The sequence below is a fragment of the Rhynchophorus ferrugineus genome, unplaced genomic scaffold (assembly GCF_030347505.1).
Source record: "Rhynchophorus ferrugineus isolate W39M unplaced genomic scaffold, kcgeb_rfMv2 rfM8, whole genome shotgun sequence".
NCBI lineage: Eukaryota > Metazoa > Arthropoda > Insecta > Coleoptera > Curculionidae > Rhynchophorus > Rhynchophorus ferrugineus.
Genome location: NW_027472587.1, coordinates 20,160,624 through 20,178,216, shown reverse-complemented (window position 1 = coordinate 20,178,216; position 17,593 = coordinate 20,160,624). Strand labels below are relative to the sequence as shown.

Sequence of the window (17,593 nt, the reverse complement as noted above, 5' to 3'; positions counted from 1 at the left end):
TAAAATTAATCTAATAAATCTTTATTAAACGAAACAACACATTAAATAGAGGTTCCAACAATTTTTTGGCACAGTGGCAAAATTTATATTTAGCAATCGATAACTATTTTAGACCCACTTGGTTGTTAACTGTAACGAAGTTATTTGAGTAAAATGCAACAAATTAATCTAAACGAAACATCGCAATACGCTATAATAAACCGGTTATAATACAGTTTCTATTCTAAGTCTGTTTAATTAGTAATGTAAGTGGACGTAACCTATATAAAAATATTCTAAAGGTCTATGGGATAAGGTGTAAAAGTACAAATATAGTCTTGGATTTAATATCGCTTAGTTTATCTCTTTTTAAATTCGCTAAGTCGCGTTAGTTATGGTTCTGAACGTTCCTTTCTTGTTGGTTACCGTTGATTTCGATAATTTCTTCGCCCTCTTCGTCGGTATTGTCCACGTATTCGATTACTTCTTCAATTTCCACGTCGTCATCATCGAGTTCATTCTAGAAAAGGACATAATAAAGATAATGAAGGATGATTAGGATAGTGGTTACCTCTGAATCTTCGTTTTCCACACCGTTCAGTCTTTCCTCGGCTGCTTCAGCAGAGTTGCGGCCAGATCTCGGGAGTTCCTCGCTGTCGCTTTCATCTTGGTACTCGATATCCTCGATTACTTGTTCGATGATGTCCATTTCGTCCACGGATTGTGACTCTGACGTTATTGGTTCAATGCTGGACGTTTGGCTTTGTTTCCTCTCGTTATTTTCAGTCTCTTGAGGTAGTCCTTGGTCAGCGGACGTGTCCTGCTCCAATTCTTTAGGTTGTTCCTCAGTATTTTGCTTGCCGGTTAATATTTCAGTCTCTGGTTGATTTTCTCCTGAAGAAGTAACTTTTTGCTGGGCGTCGCTGCCTGGTCCCGCATCAGCTTCTCTGACAACCAGCTTGTGTGCTTCATCTTGGTCTCCAGACTCTAACAGTTCTTCTTGTAACAGCGGGTCCTCTTTAATACCATCAATTGTTAACTCGTCGTTTTCAGAATAATTTTTGTCGGGCGACGTTGCCGATTCTACACTTTTATCCTTGGATACGGGTACGTCTTGAACAACCTTTATACTCTCGTCTGGTGTTGCGTATTGTTTCAGGATCTCTTCTACAATTGGTTTCAATTCCTCGTTGGTTTCAGGGGAGACATCCAAGCTATCCTTTGAGTCTTCACTTGTTTCCTCCCCTCGAGGGAAAACTTCGAGTGGTATTTCTAGTGGAGTTGGAGCCGACTCAGTTTCGACTGGTGTATCTTCCTCAGGTGATGTCGGTGCACTGATCTGGTCTTGAGATGTAACAGGAGGGAGGTTTACTTTTTCTTTTGGGACTGGTTCAAGCGGTACTTTAGCAGAAGATGGAGCTGATTCGGTTTCTACTGGTCTTGGATCTTCTTCGGGAGGTTGTGATGGTAAATTGAATTGATTTTCAGAGAGAACAGAAGCTTCGACTATTTCTTCTTTTTCAGGGGTTGTTTTAAGTGATATTCCAGCGGGAGATGGAGCTGATTCGATTTCGACTGGTCTTGGATCTTCCTCAAGAGGTGGTGATGGTACGCTGACTTGATCCTCGGAGGTAACAGGAGCCTCGGATATTTCTTCTTTCTCATGGGCTGTTTCGAGTGGTATTTCAACTTGAGATGGAGTTGACTCGTGTTCTTCGGTAGCTAGTACACTGACTTGATCTTTGAAGGCGACAGGAGGGATATTTACGGTCTCCTTGGAAGATTTGGCGGTTTCTTCTTTCTGAGGAGCTACTTCAACATCGGATGGAGCTGATTCAGCCTCGGCTGGTTTTGGATCTTCATCAAGAGGTGGCGATGGTGCACTGACCTGATCTAGGGAGGTATTAGGGGAGATATATACGGCTTCTTGTGGAGTTTCAACTGTTTCTTGTTCCTGAGCGGATGTTTCAAGTGGTACTTGAACTGATGATTCGGTTTCTGCTGGTACATTATCTTGATTTATCTGGGACTCCGTGACGGGTTTATATTTTTCGTTGAGCAATGCCTGTTCCTCGTTTCTAATGAACTGGGTGCTGTTGGTGGTTGGGAGCTCGTCTGGTGGAGGGAGTAGTTCTTCCAGTTTCTGTTGCTCGTCGCTGTACACGTGTTCAGCCGTTGGTTCCTGGTCCTTCTCCTCTTCTTCTAAGGCTTGATATTTGGCTATAATTTCTCTCTCTTCGTCGCTCAGCAGTTCATCTTTGGTCTGATCGTTATCTTCTTTCAGGGCGTCGGCTACCTCCTTCTCGATATTACCGATGCCGATGCTCTCGGCGAGCAGAGCGTTTTCCTCTTCGCTGAGGAATTCCTTTATCAGGTCGGTCACCGGGAGTTTGACGGGCTCGGGGTCCTTGCCGGCGATGGCCCTGATCAAGTCGTCCTCCAGGTTCAGCTGGTTCTTGATCTCCTCGAGCACGTCGATCCTGGGCGCCTCCTGCTCCTCCAGCTTGTCCAGTTCCTCGGAGAGAGTCAACCTGGTCGAGGAATTACGAGTGAGCGAGCGATACTAATGGTGAGTACAGACGTGAACGAGGCAAATAGTTCGGGGTCTGCGCGAGACCGTGCGCAAACATTCCGGGACGATTCGGACTGTATGTTAGGTAAACTGGTGAATTCAAGATAATTTATTCTATTTATATTATATTCTTCAAATATGCGTATAATTTTCAACAAATGGCAACGTTGCAAACTCAAACTCTTGTGCGCATGCAGGTTTCTCCAGAATTAGACTCTTGTGGTATTTTCCGGTGACCGAGTTCGGTTCCCCTCGGAAAGTTTCGGCCCACAAAAATAATTTAACGTTTTCCATCGTTTAGACCTCCGAGATACATAGATTTATATGTAATATATGTAGTTTTATGATTTTTTTGGGAGTTTGCTTGTAAATAACAATATATTGTATATTAATATAGCAGCATTTTGGAACGATATTTTTCAAGATTGTTAATGTAATAGGGTAAAAAGATTAAAATTGTGAATGATAAATAATAAAATATTTTTGACTGTTTTTATGGCTATAATAGGTAATATTTCGATTACTCTTTCGATTTTATTTTAAGGAATATGTACATCTACGTCTCGCTTATACTACCGTTGGAAAATATTAACACATATAAAATTAACTGCTCCAAGCATTATCTCCGTCCTTTTCTCTCTCATGATATATACAAGAAAGGGTTCTTACATCTTCGTCTGACATCACGAATTGAAAAAAAAAAACAGTAGAACCGTGCATTTGACAGAAAATAGTAATTACTATAGTCGCTAGCTTTTCGAATATTGACTGTTTCGACTGTTTTCAGTTGATAGTTCCCAATTCTATACAAAATTCTTATGTTTATACAATTTTAGCACTCTATTTACAGATTCCTCAGGAGATTTCAAACATTTACAATTCTGCAATGACTACAACATCATCTGAAAATATATTCAGCCAAAGCCCAAGAAAAATACAGTGTTTGTGGGAATTTCACTATGAGGTAGACATAATAAAACCATAAATTGATTGAAAATAAAAGCTGACCAGTACAAGACGATTTGGAGCCACCGACCTTATAAGAAGATATTATACTAGTATCTTCTCAAATTATAAACTAAAAAATATACTGGCTAACAAGCAGATTTGGAACATATCTTGTAGACAACAGCATTCCGTTCGTCGCCAGGCGCTGAAGGTCATGCGGCAAACGCTGGAACTGAGCGGAGTGCACGCGCACTACGATATTGAACAAATTTTGAAACCTGTTCGCCGAATTCGGTTCTGCTCATGCGCATTTACAATTTTCTCTATAAATTCGCCCCGAACGCTCAGGTCAGTACTCGCAATTACCTTTTCTCGTCGTTCATCGCGATGATCTCGGCCTCCTCGATGATGCTGTTGATCTGGTCCTCCAGGTCGGACGCGTTAATCTTCTCGAATTCGTCCGACGTGTTGCCGCTGCTGCGACGGTCGGCCTCGGGCGATTCCGCCTTCTTGCCGGACGCGGACGAGTCCTCTGTGCCGGTCTCTACTCGGTTCCCGGGGAGAGAGACGGAGAGGGAGGGCAGAAAGAAAATATTTGACAATGAAACGAGGCCCCACTCGATTCTAGAATAAATGTGCCACTGGACAAGCTCTGTACGTGTTATTAGTTGCTGATTGGTGTTTGTTCTGTCACAAGATACGTTTGTTAGTAGTCGAGTATGGGGGGGGGGCGACGACGAGCGATGGGCGTGGTTTGTCGTGTAAGGGGGCGGGGGACGAACACCAATAAAGAAAACAGGACGCTCCCTGGTAGGAGGATGAGCTTAAAATATCTTTTACTAAATTACGTGGTTTTTCCTAGCTTCCTTGTAAAATATATTCAAATATATACTAACAAGAAAAGTTTTCTGTGAAAGAAAGTAAAATGAGAATTTTGGCAGGGATAGGATTGAACCTTGTTTATTTCTACAATTTAATCGAAGATGATGAGAAATCAGACAATGCGTTCAGCTAATATGTTAAGTTTGAGTTGTGTGTAGTTGACTATATATATGGAGAAAGCTATATCAAAAAAATGCGCTGAGAACTCGACCTCATAGGTGGTATAAAACAGAGTTTATTGCATATTTATTTATAGATTTATAACTTTGGTTTGTTATTGTTATGTTCATATATTTATACATCATATTTGTTATGATAGACATTGTTTTATTTTATCTTTTTTTCGCTTCAAAATTATTTTAAAACTTCATATGTTAATAAAAGGTTATTCATATTACATTTATTATATAGTGAAATATGAAATTGTATTAAAAAAATATCTAGAAAGGAAATTTTAGGTTTATTTGCGAATTCAAGACTATTGTATTTGTATTATATTATCCAAATATACGTAAAATTTACAAGAACTGGCAACATCGCATTCCAGGCGTTTCAAGAACTTGGTAGATTTTAGTGGCCGGGGGAGGGGCTTCGAACTGAGTAAGCCCACCGGCATGGGCGTGGCCTATACATGCATAGTGAAGGCGCCTTCACCATTTCTTGCATAATCAGTTACATGACCAACTCGATCTAATTCGTTGATTATCACTAACTGTCAATCAGTGTGTGCACAAAGTTAATTTATTTCGCTAATCTCGAAGATATTTAACCAAATCCTTCAGGATATTCCCGCCGTTCTTATACAATAAAGAAATTTTCAAGCTCATCCTCGTGATCGAAGTCGAAACCTACCTTGGACTAAACGGAAATATCGATTGCAGATAAATAAACACCAGATACAAAATAAATCGACTCTATATTTGACTGAAATCATTTCATATGCATTATAGAGAGAGAGACAGAGAGAGGGGGGACGTCTGGATGCCATTTATTCTAGAATAAAGTGCAAGTGGATGTCGTCTCGCTCTGCGTTGATCCGGTGGTCCTCTGGGAACGTCCGGCCTAGTTCTTGTACTTACCAGAGTCCAAACTGATGACACTCAATGTCATCTTACCGGCAAGTACGATCGGAGCGTCATCTTCTGGCTCTTTCTGGGTCTCGGTGGCGGAATCGGAGACCAACAGCTGCGACTGGGGAGGCAACGAGCCCTCCAAGAAGATTTGCTGCAAGATTGGAGCGAATATATTTCAAAATTCAAATGAAAAGTGAATAGCATCATGTCTCGATGGTTTCTGCTTTGCTCAGATAACCTCATATATTAAAATTTATAAATCTATTCAAAATAACAACGAATTCACGTCATCAAGATGCCTTGTAAAAGTCTAAAACAGCGTATATTAAAGTCGAGCCCACCGAGATAAAATGCAAGTAATTGGTCGTTCTTACGTTTAAAACATCCAACTACGTTAACGAATAGAAACAAACCTGCGGCGGTGGGGATGGTTCCTTGGGCGGGGCCTGTGGTGGGTGTGGCAAGACGGGCGAATCGGGCCGTGACCATTTCTTGCCGCCCTCGCAGCTGGCCGTGGTCTCCATGCCCATCACGGTGACGGAACCCTGTTCTTCTTTCTCGTTGGCCTCGCTCTGTATTCCGGCCTCTTCTTCTTTAAACACTTCGCTGTTGACCCTGTCGCCATCCTGTGCGGAAATTACCCGTTAGCCATCGCGTAACGACGATAGAGAAGAGGAGCGACACAACGGCAACGAAAGCGTTCGGTTATGAAGTGGCGGCGAAAAGAAAAAACAAAAAAAAACGTGGGACAAGTGCCAGAAACACGAGAGACGTGAGCCAGCGTGGAGGACTATTAATAAAAGCCGATGCGAAAGCAGACGGTGCATCTAAAGCCGTTCAGGGTCTAATATATGGAGAGATAGATCAAAAAGGGTCAATAAAATCAATCTATTCACCTCGTACTTTGATCGATCTCATATCCAGTGATCACATGAACAATTAAACGATATTAGGGCGCGTGAAAAAGTAATCCATGTTTTTCGAATTGTAATATATACCCTGCGGAATGAAACAGATACAAATAACATCAAATATATTGCCAATTAAAAAATGAAAAATCCGTCTTAATCTTGGACCGGATTTATATTCGCTCTATCCCAGTGGAAAAGAGGTAGAATGATATCTGATGCGGAACGTGTAACCGAATCAGCCTACTCGTTTGGGTTGGACCCTGTTGCCAAATGTCTACAAAATTCGTCAATATATTAGTGATTATAACACGAGTATACACAGTTTTGGACCTGAGTAACTAATCAAAAGCTATTTATAAGCTAAATTGGTGCGGGAAAGAATACAAATCAATAGCTTTTAAAAATTGGTTTTAGTTTTTGAAAAACAAATCAATAGCTTTTAAAAATTGGTTTTAGTTTTTGAAAAATTCATTATCTCGCGATTTTCGACCATTAACGCTCATTTATCGAAAATAATAAATATAAATCAGAAATGAACGGACCCTTGAACTGAATCTTATGTAATTATTGGGACCTATTTCACATGATAGGGTGTTAAAAACGTGGTTAACTTTTTCACTAACAAAACACCAACGACGTTCACGATGTCCGATCAGAAACGATACACGATGCCGGTCATGCGATCACCCAAAAGACTAAAACTGTGGTAAAAGCGGCGTTGCCACGACGTCCAAAATATCCCCAGACCTGTTCCGTCACCGCGTCCGCCGCCGTCTTTTGTTTCCGTGCCTCTAGTTCCTGATTGACCTCCTCCAGCAAGGCGGATACTGCGTTTACGACTGCGTCACACGGACGGAACCGAGAAAAAGAAACAGGTGCTCCATAAATATCACGGACGTGTACACGTGTGTGTGTGTGTGTGTGGTTTCGTGAGACGAACCAAAACAAAACAAAAAACAACGAGGAACGTCGATCGACGTGTGTCGCTGGGCGTGACATGCGGAGGAGAACAAAAACAAAGCGGCGACTATCAGGCAAGCGATGCCGAGGGGGGAGGAGGAGGGGCTTCGCGCTCGGGCGGTTACGCCCGCCGCCGATGGGCGTGGCCTATACCTGCGTAACTAGCGGCGCCTTCGACATTTGCCGCACGATCCGTTCCATGGCCAACTCGGTCTCGCGCAGCCTGCTCCTCAGTTGGTCTAATTCCTTGTCTTCTAGGCGGATGCGTAAACAATTGTATCCCGTTAATATTGTACGAAACGTTATGGTTACAGTACGACCTCGATAATGCCTGGTAAACCGCAAAACATCGAAAAGTATTCATCCTGTAGTAATGCCAGGTGTACCGGAAAGTCATTACCGGTTTATTTTGAAAAAAAAAACTACATAAGTTTAAGGAAATTGGAAGAAATTATTGTTATAGGCCATTTGGTTCTATATATCTCGCCCATCTTTCAGACAATTTATAGATGCTATCCGAAAAAAAAAACTGATGCGGAGAGACGATAGTCAAACGGGGAAAAGCCTGGAGAGTACGCGCGATAATGTACGAGCGGTCACTATTAACTGTTTCATCAGGCTTCAATAGTTCGTAATACACCAGGCCACTCTGGTCCCACCAAACACAGAGCAATGTATTGCGATCAAAACGATTTGGCTTTGAGGTCGATATCAGCAGTTTATTTATAACCGATATAAAGCTGTTATGTATACTTTAAGCCTCCATATAGTGTGTTATACTCAGTTGATTATTCTATATATATATATGATATTCCTGGAATATACGTATAATTTTCAAGAATTGGCAACATTGCAAAATTAAAATTTAGAGCGCATATTAGGCGTCCCTATGAGTATTCCATTGTCTTTCCGTTTCGGAGAGTCTAGTCTCCACTGTACCGTTATTATTTTCACTTTTCTTGTTCTGTTGAATCCTCTACATAATGTAAAACAATTCGTTTCGTAACCCTGTCTGTTTAGTATTACATTATATACATTATAACAACTGTATAATTCACTGAATATACGTGTTAGTCGTTAGTTGATAAGCATTCATGAAAAGTTGATAAGAGTATAGTGATCTTGATGCAGGTGGCATATCTATCGACAATAAAGCACAAATGACGACGGTATATTGAATAAAGAATATTTGAGGCATTCTCTATTGAGTATACGTTATATATATCGAGGTCGTACTGTACTATATATATTGGATATTTTTTAAAGAGTGACAGAGTTTTAGTTAAATTCAACGTCCATTTAGCAGGTGATTTCGGAGAATAAATATAGGATACAAAATATAGAGAGAATATAGAAAGAAGACTTAAATGGGTGTGGCTGGATGTAGATTGGTAGCACCACTACAACGATAGTGAGTATGGACACTCCCAACGGTCACCCTATTTATATATAATGTCTTGTATTCGTTATATTTTAGGCCGTAAATCATATGAAAATAGAAAGTACTAATTTTTTACGAAAATCATAGTTACATTTCGCCAACAAAACGTTAATAATATAATTTGAACTTATTCAGATCTCAAATAAGGCCAGTTTTACTTCAAGTTCTCTCAATTTTGCAGTCTTGAGAAATTATCAACTAAAATATCAAAGTTAATATTTATAAACTGTGGTCAACGCAAACCATTTCTATTCAGCAATCCGAATTGCTTGACTATAGGGTGAGAAAATGTCCAGGTAAAACTACATCTTCAAAAAATACACTCTCTGAAGCCTTTTATTTTAGTCTAAAGTTCTGTCGCTCTGGAAAAAATACACCTTCTATACAATATATGGCGTGATTATGTGAATATGTAAGTGCAAGTGTCAAGGGACTTGTTAACAGACTTATAAAGATGGCTGTAAGCAACGGGGAAATATAAACTAATCAAATTTCAAGCGTTAACTGAATTAAGTCCGAACAGAAATTATGTAGGTTCGTTTTAGAAGGGAAGTAGAAACAAAAAGAAAAATGCGATAATAATATTAATTATGCAACACCCTCGACACCGTCAAATACCTGTACTGAAAGCAGTTAAACGATTTTTTTTTTAAATTGAGACATTGCCTCTTATCTCCTTTCAAAATGATCTATGAACAAGGAAAAGTGTGATAGGTGTATATGTGTATAAATGCTAAAAGAAGAAATAACAGCAACTTACTGGCGTCCCGCTCTTTCCATCCTACGTAGCATATTAGAAGAACATTGATAATTGTTAATAAATCTTACAGTATATTAATTAAAAATATAGCCCGTCCAATAGAACAAACAACTCATGTCATAGATGTCGTTGAATAGTTTCTCTTAATATAATAATAGTTTTATAACAAAATTCTATTTGGAATGCGTCTGATGAACTAGCGATGTTTCCGAATGTCTGCAAAATTCTTTAATACTTTAGTGGAAATAATTAGAGGTAAAAGGAATTTACGACGCAACGTTTTTTTGATTCTGTCTCTCTTATAAATCTTGTTTCATTGGACGGGCCATATACAGATACTGTCTTGCATGTAAAAATATACCAAAACACTTTTAACTTGGGTCCTAATCGAAATATTAAGTTAATTGAATTCAAGATGATTTATTTTATTTATATTATATTCTTCAAATGCACGGATAAATTGCAAGAACTGGCAACCTTGCAAAAATCAAATCCTTATCCGCAAGTCCGGGATTCTCGCGAAAAATCGCATTAAACTCAACCAGGGCCTACTCTAATCAAGCCTAGCTCTTACCGATCTTGCTGCTATCCCTGCTGGGCCTGTGATAGTAGTTCCTGTTGTCCTCGAACACCTCCTTGTGGAACTGGTCGTCCGTATCGACCTGCGGATACAGGGACGATCCCGCGTACTCCTCCGGTTTCTTCTTGAACACCAGCTGGAACCGAAAACAAACCGGTCGAAGCGCCTTCCCCGTAACCGCGACCCACGTACCTACCTTCATGATGGTGTAGGTGAAGAACACGACGAATCCGATGGTGTACACTGGCATCAGCACGCCCAGGAACCCGTTGTTGGCCTGTTTCGACGGCGGCACCACGTGTCCGGGACCGCCCATGGCCGGCCGCATGCCTGGTATGGGTCCGGGCTGAAAATGAACCAAGGAATACGTGATTGATGGCACGATCGTTAACGAGGGAGGAGGTGGAGGGAGGGATTTCTCCGAGAAAAAAGAAACAACCGCGATAATTAAAACTGCGTGTTTTGATCGGCATCAATGGATAGCGGTAAACATCCTGAAGTTAAAATTAAACTTTGCAAAACTGATCGAAAATAGATCCCGTGTGGCGGACCTAATCCCGAAAAATATCCGCGAAATTATATTCTTATTTAAGGCGAATTTTAAGGCAATGCAACGATTATTTCCAATAAATATTATCACTATTTCCACTCGTTCTTGTGGCGTATATTTATCCATAATAAAATTTGGACGTCCATACAACACAATTAAACCGAAACTGAGCTAAATATCACATAACCAAACCACCTGTTACGTAGAATCTATCCAAAGTAGCGGTCAACTGACGTCATCAACATATATAATGTATCAATTTCCATACTAGACAATACCCTCCTTCTCATTTTATTCTAGTTAAAAAGAGATACAATGCTGTTTGATAGATTCGAACATATAACCGAACCAGCCAGATGCAATGCTGACAATACCAAGACATGGTGATGAGAGTAAAAACAACTAAACCGGGTAGCTGCAGAAAATAGTATTGTGACAGTGTAACATTGCACTGCGTTTTGACGTCATACATTTAGATGACGTAAGTTCACTGCTACTTTGAATATCCGACTATAGAAAACAACTTACACGGCCTTGTACGATCTTAGGGGGAGGTCCTGGTCGACGTGTAGTACTCTCGGGTTGTGGTATGGCACGACCACGTTCTTTGAACGCTGGATGGACCATCTCCGGTCTAAGATGGCTGGGTCTCTCCTGTCTGATAGCTAAAATTTACATAATCTTAATAAAAACAAGCCCTTTGTTATTTTTTTGTTAAATATTACTGAACAAGTGACGTGATTAAACAAAAACCACTCCCAACAAACATATAATTAGTTATTTGGACCACTTGGTCCAAACGAAAACTTTTCCCGGCAATTTTTCCGAACATTCCTGTTAGTACCGACACGCAAGCCACTTCAAATGCGGGTTAGTTCCGATTAGGTAACGTGTCTTACTGCTGGCCGGGTCGACGTTGAGGTGGATCCTGTGGGACACGCCCAGACTCCATGGGGAGACGCCGAAGTTGTACTTCAAGCACAGCGACCCGTTCAGGGACCGCACCTCCTCGAGTATCTGCTTGGTGGAGTGCCCGAGCGAGACGCGTTCCTGGAGTACCGCCGATATGTCGATACCGCACGTCTCCAGGACGGCCTTCCTGCACTGGGCCACCAGATCCTGCGAACCCGGTCCCTTGGCGGCCGCCTTGCCCTCTATGATGGTGCTGCAGAGTTCGGACATGATCTTGATGGTGTCCAGGTCGAGGTCGGAGATGACGTCGCAACATCCTACGCGAAAAGGAAAACGCCCCACGTTAAAATCTCGAATCATTCGTTATTTCATGTCCGAAAGTTGTTAAATTTGAGTTAACCTGAACGTTATGGTCGTTGTCTCTATACAGTTCCATTTAGAAATTATCAGTCAGCTGTGAACATAGAAATATATATCAACACTGATATTGTCCACGCTCGTTTACATAAACAGTTCAATTGAATAACAGTTTATATAAAAAAACAATTTCATGTATCATGGAGATCAACAATCGTCAACAATAAGACAGTTAAGACAGTTTCGTCTTTTAATTTTGCACTGCTTCTTGATGGAAAAAATACTGTCCAAAAGAAACAATGACTTGAAAAATGTTATAAGAACTTCGCTCCATCAGAACCAACAATAAAATGTTAGTTTGATGACTTCAAACGTGGTCGTAGAGATACCGATGATGCAGAACGCACTGGAGGTCCAAATAAAGTGGTAACACCAGAAAACTTTTTAAAAATCCACAAAATCGTTTTAAATTGTCGAAAAATGAAGTTGCGTGAGTTAGATAACATCGTAAAGATATCAAAAGAACATGTTGGTATTATATTGCACAAGCATTTGACTATGAAAAAACTCTGTTCAAAGTGGGTGCCGCGTTGGCTCATTGTTGACCAAAAACAAAAACGTGCTGATGATTCTGAGCAGTGTTTAACCATGTTTAAACTTAACAAACCGGCATTTTTGCATCGATATATGATAATGGATGAAACAATGGATCCATCACTTTACTCCGGAATCAAAACGATTCTCATCTGAGTGGACAGCAACTGGTGACAGGCCTGCTGGAATGACTGTGTGGCACTTAATGGAGATTAGGTTGATGAATAAAGCCAATTTTGAAAAAAAAAACGCATTTTCTTTATTTATATGTTTATATGATTCATGTTGACACAAGAGCCAATTCCTAGTATATAGAAAAGAAGAAGAACAACAAATAGAGGGTGCAAAATGGTATAAAAGACCAGCGATGTAAATAAAGTTTATCTCTTGTTCCAAAGCCAATAGTGGTGTTGTTAATTCCGTCCCCGTCCCGAATCAAATGTGATTCATACCATTATACATCAATGATAAAAAGTTCAATTGAATTTTAGTTTATTTTAAAAAATAATTAATCACAGAGCAATTCAACAATAAGGCAGTTTATTTGTAGAAAAATTTAACCTAGCGACCCTTCAATTGAAGAACAGTTTATTTAAGTAAATTTTGATAATGGAACAGTTCAGCAATGAAGCAGTTTACATGCAATGCCATTTAACTTTCAGACAATTCAATTGAAGGACAGTTTATTTCAGTAAACTTTTGGTAATGGAGCAGTTCAACAATGAAGCTGCTTACATGCAGTGCCATTTAACTTCCAGACAATTCAGTTAAAGGGCAGTTTATTTAAGTAAACTTTTGATAATGGAGCAGTTCAACAATGAAGCAGTTTACCTGTTGTGCCATTTAACTTCCAGACAATTCAATTGAAGGACAGTTTATACGAGCAATAATTTAATCAAGAAACAATCAATAATGTAGTTTATTTATATAACTAGCCACAGTTCAATTGAAGAACACTTTATGTAAGGTGCTTTCAATATAATAGCCAATTACTAAATAGCAGGACTCTATTTAAAAAGATACACAATGAAGTCTGATGTGTCCGAACATGTAAGGCAATCGGTTTATAAAATTCGATTTATATTGGTAATCGGTATTTTTTGGATCAACAATCTTTTCCGTATGACAATCTCATAAAATATATTTTTAAAGTAACAATATAGGGATATATTTCCTTAAATAAATATATTTTTATGACTATTTGATTACTGTTATAAAAGTTCAACCGTACGCCAGTATATAGGTGACAATCTCAACTGGGAAACAGTGTTTTCGGAAAAAAATTGCGTAACAGTTCAGCCGTGAAATATCTTATTTTGCCAATAATTTCAAGTGCATCAGGTAGGCTTCTTCTGTCATAGCGCTATAACGAAACTACGCCTATGAATATTTGACATTTTCGATCTTCCTACATGTCAACGACAATAACAACCAAAAAATATATGTGAAATCACTGAAATTCTAGATGTAGCATGATTCAACGGTGGGAAATAGTTTTACGACACGATTTAGAAAATATAAATATCGGCGTTACGTTCAATGTCAATACGGAATCTGTCAAATTATAACATAAACAATATTGCCGATTTTTCGGTTATTAAGCTAATTTAATTTGATAAAACGCCTAATTTTGTTTGTTAATATAGAGTATATTTTAACGTGGTTTTTTGTGGTATCGAATATAACCTGTGGAAACGCTACAACAAAATATTTGTATTTACTTCAGAGAACTGTCAGATGGTGTCAACTTCCAACTGTTTCCAACGTAATAGGAAATATAGCCAGATATTTTGTTTATAATTGAATTTAAATGTGACTTTTAACGTTATATGTATGGATTCGTGTTGTTTAGACCTGTTTACCTGTGGTTTTATCAGCTGGGCTCGGTTTTATCTGCTTATTAGCACTGTTCACCAACATGGGATAGAATACCTTCGGCCACAGCACCGCGAAACATCCCACCACAACCACTACCACCAACAGGGTCTTTCTGGGGCCCAAGGGCTCCTCCGCGCTCTCGGATTCGCGCCTTGTGCCGCCGTAGTAGTACGAACCGTAGGAACCTGATCGCATCCTGGTCGCCATGAAGCCAAACAAATGAACGGACGCCCGGTAACTCAATTATATCGCCAGCATCGACCTAAATATAGGTCGGGGCGGTAGGTTGTCGATTCTTTCGTTCGATGCGACAGGGGCGCGCGCGTTTTATTGCCACGGAGCTCGTTGTAGCCCTGTGCGAGGGTAGGAAGGTCCAGGGACCCCTTTTCGAAGGAGAGAAGCACTCGCGAGAAGACGACTGGATAAAATCCGGAGCAGCGCGACGCTGTCGATAAAAATACACCGGTGAATCGACGGCACCGTTGCCGAGTCCGTCGCCGCGGCCGGCCGGGATTTGCGAGGGTTGAACGCTACGTTGCCGGTTCGTCCTTTTTTCCCGCGATCTATTTATGGAACTGGAATAACAGGAAACTTTCTGTGTTTCATTAGGCGTACAAATAAGTTTCTACCTTTCGCCAGACGAAGACGCCACCAATAGTTATTTATAGTAAAATTGTGTGATGAGAAGAGCCAAAAGTTAATAAATCTAAGATGTTGTAGAATTTAAAACTCAATAAGAAGACATAATTATATTTTCATAAAATTCAAAAGTACTAAGAAATAATTATAAGAATATCCCTTCAGTTATAAATAGTGTTTACTGATTTTTCTTCTATTATTTTTAATAACTCTGGAAAAATCTACGGTATGTTAATGGAAATGTCATCATTTATGTATAATTTAATGTTCAAAAAAAAGGTGTAATTATATTTTCTTAATATAAAAGTACTAGAGAATAATTATAAGAATATCCGTTCAGTAACAAATAGTTTTGGGTAATTTTTCTTCTATTCTTTCTGATAACTCTGGAAAAGTCTACGGTATTTTAATGAAAATATCAGTATTTATGTAGTATTAATTTAATGCCCAACAAGTTATGATAATTATCTCCTGAGTATATTTGAAATTTCTATAAAATAACAATAAAAATATCTACTCATTTATAAACTGTATTGGATAATTGATTTTGAATATTTACTTGTAAATTTGGAACGAGACAAGGTAGGTCCCTAAAATTACATTCACACATAGAAAATTAGGAATATAATAACCTACTGTGGTTACTTTTGATATATATTTGATGGTTTAAAAAAAACTGATATAATATCTTTCTTCCTCGTTGCTTATTAAACTCAATTTAGCTTATATCTTAGAAACTATTCGCTTTACATGAAAAACAATGCTATTATTGATTTTCTCACCACAATATACACATAATATAACAGTTTCACCTTATTTGGAAGCCAAATATGTTTTGACAATTTTTCCATATATATACTCAGGAAAAATTATGATTTTTGGCCATTTTTATACATTTCCTTATAACTTCTTTTTAAACAGGGATACATAGTTGAAAATATCACTACTTATGTAAAAGTGTATGCCAAATAAGATGGTACTCTCAATTTTGCGAAAATCCCAAGATTTTAAGAAATATGAGTTAAAAGTGGTTTTTGATGAATTTTTTTTAAATTCGAATTTGACTCGTATTTCAAATAATATTTTATACACATCAAAAATAGTGCTTTCTATGTTTTTTTCGCCGCCATATTTAGTAGATATGAACATTTAAGCACGTTTGGAGACATGGATATTTTCTCGAAATTTTCATTTATTTAGAAAATAAGATAATCATAAAACAAGTTAGATCTCTAAAATTACCAGTACACATACAGAATTAAACGCTTAATAAGATGGTATAGCTATTTTCACAATATATTTGATGGTTTTAAAAAAGACTGATATAATATCTTTCTTCCTCGTTGCTTATTAAACTCAATTTAGCTTATATCTTAGAAACTATTCGTCTTACATGAAAAACTATGCTATTATTGATTTTCTCATCACAATATACACATAATATAACAGTTTCACCTTATTTGGAAGCCAAATATGTTTTGACAATTTTTCCATATATATATTCAGGAAAAATTATGATTTTTGGCCATTTTTATACATTTCCTTATAACTTCTTTTTAAACAGGGATACATAGTTGAAAATATCACTACTTATGTAAAAGTGTATGCCAAATAAGATGGTACTCTCAATTTTGCGAAAATCCCAAGATTTTAAGAAATATGAGTTAAAAGTGGTTTTTGATGAATTTTTTTAAAATTCGAATTTGACTCGTATTTCAAATAATATTTTATACACATCAAAAATAGTGCTTTCTATGTTTTTTTCGCCGCCATATTTAGTAGATATGAACATTTAAGCACGTTTGGAGACATGGATATTTTCTCGAAATTTTCATTTATTTAGAAAATAACATAATCATAAAACAAGTTAGATCTCTAAAATTACCACTCCACATACAGAATTAAACGCTTAAAAATATGGTAGAGCTATTTTCACAATATATTTGATGGTTTTAAAAAAGACTGATATAATATCTTTCTTCCTCGTTGCTTATTAAACTCAATTTAGCTTATATCTTAGAAACTATTAGTCTTACATGAAAAACAATGCTATTATTGATTTTCTCACCACAATATACACATAATATAAAAGTTTCACCTTATTTGGAAGCCAAATATTTTTTAACAATTTTTCCATATATATACTCAGGAAAAATTATGATTTTTGGCCATTTTTATACATTTCCTTATAACTTCTGTTTAAACAGGGATACATAGTTGAAAATATCACTACTTATGTAAAAGTGGATGCCAAATAAGATGGTACTGTCAATTTTGCCAAAATCCCAAGATTTTAAGAAATATGACTTAAAAGTGGTTTTTGATGAATTTTTTTAAAATTCGAATTTGACTCGTATTTCAAATAATATTTTATACACATCAAAAATAGTGGTTTCTATGTTTTTTTCGCCGCCATATTTAGTAGTTATGAACATTTAAGCACGTTTGGAAACATGGATATTTTCTCGAAATTTTCATTTATTTAGAAAATAACATAATCATAAAACAAGTTAGATCTCTAAAATTACCAGTACACATACAGAATTAAACGCTTAAA

The 17,593-nt window shown here is 38.0% G+C and overlaps 1 protein-coding gene across 4 annotated transcripts; it reads right to left on the bottom strand.

The window, feature by feature from the left end:
- Nucleotides 1–5: 5 nt before the first annotated feature.
- RIC-3 (RIC3 acetylcholine receptor chaperone) lies at nt 6–14,893 on the bottom strand. 4 transcript variants are annotated; one of them, XM_076412826.1, is made up of 11 exons: nt 14,382–14,893; nt 11,556–11,885; nt 11,185–11,321; nt 10,303–10,452; nt 10,101–10,242; nt 7,479–7,579; nt 5,868–6,080; nt 5,461–5,605; nt 3,866–4,043; nt 551–2,510; nt 6–499 (listed from the first exon to the last, which is right to left on the bottom strand). In XM_076412826.1, the coding sequence occupies exons 1-11, from the start codon at nt 14,602–14,604 to the stop codon at nt 368–370; spliced, it is 3,711 nt and encodes a 1,236-aa protein (XP_076268941.1). In that variant the 5' UTR covers nt 14,605–14,893; the 3' UTR covers nt 6–367. The 4 variants fall into 4 exon arrangements, with proteins under 4 accessions (XP_076268941.1, XP_076268942.1, XP_076268943.1 ...); XM_076412827.1 differs by lacking the exon at nt 7,479–7,579 and adding an exon at nt 7,113–7,204; XM_076412828.1 differs by lacking the exon at nt 11,556–11,885 and having other exon boundaries at nt 14,382–14,848.
- Between the last annotated feature and the right edge of the window lie 2,700 nt (nt 14,894–17,593).

Bases quoted from the DNA above. Each gene is read 5' to 3' on its own strand.
- RIC-3 (XM_076412826.1), bottom strand. From the start codon at position 14,604: ATGGCGACCAGGATGCGATCAGGTTCCTACGGTTCGTACTACTACGGC. The intron at 7,580-10,100 runs GTAAGAGCTAGG...GCATCCGCCTAG, and splicing joins CAGGGATAGCAGCAAGATCG to AAGACAAGGAATTAGACCAA. The intron at 4,044-5,460 runs GTAAGTACAAGA...GGAACCGAGTAG, and splicing joins TGTCATCAGTTTGGACTCTG to AGACCGGCACAGAGGACTCG.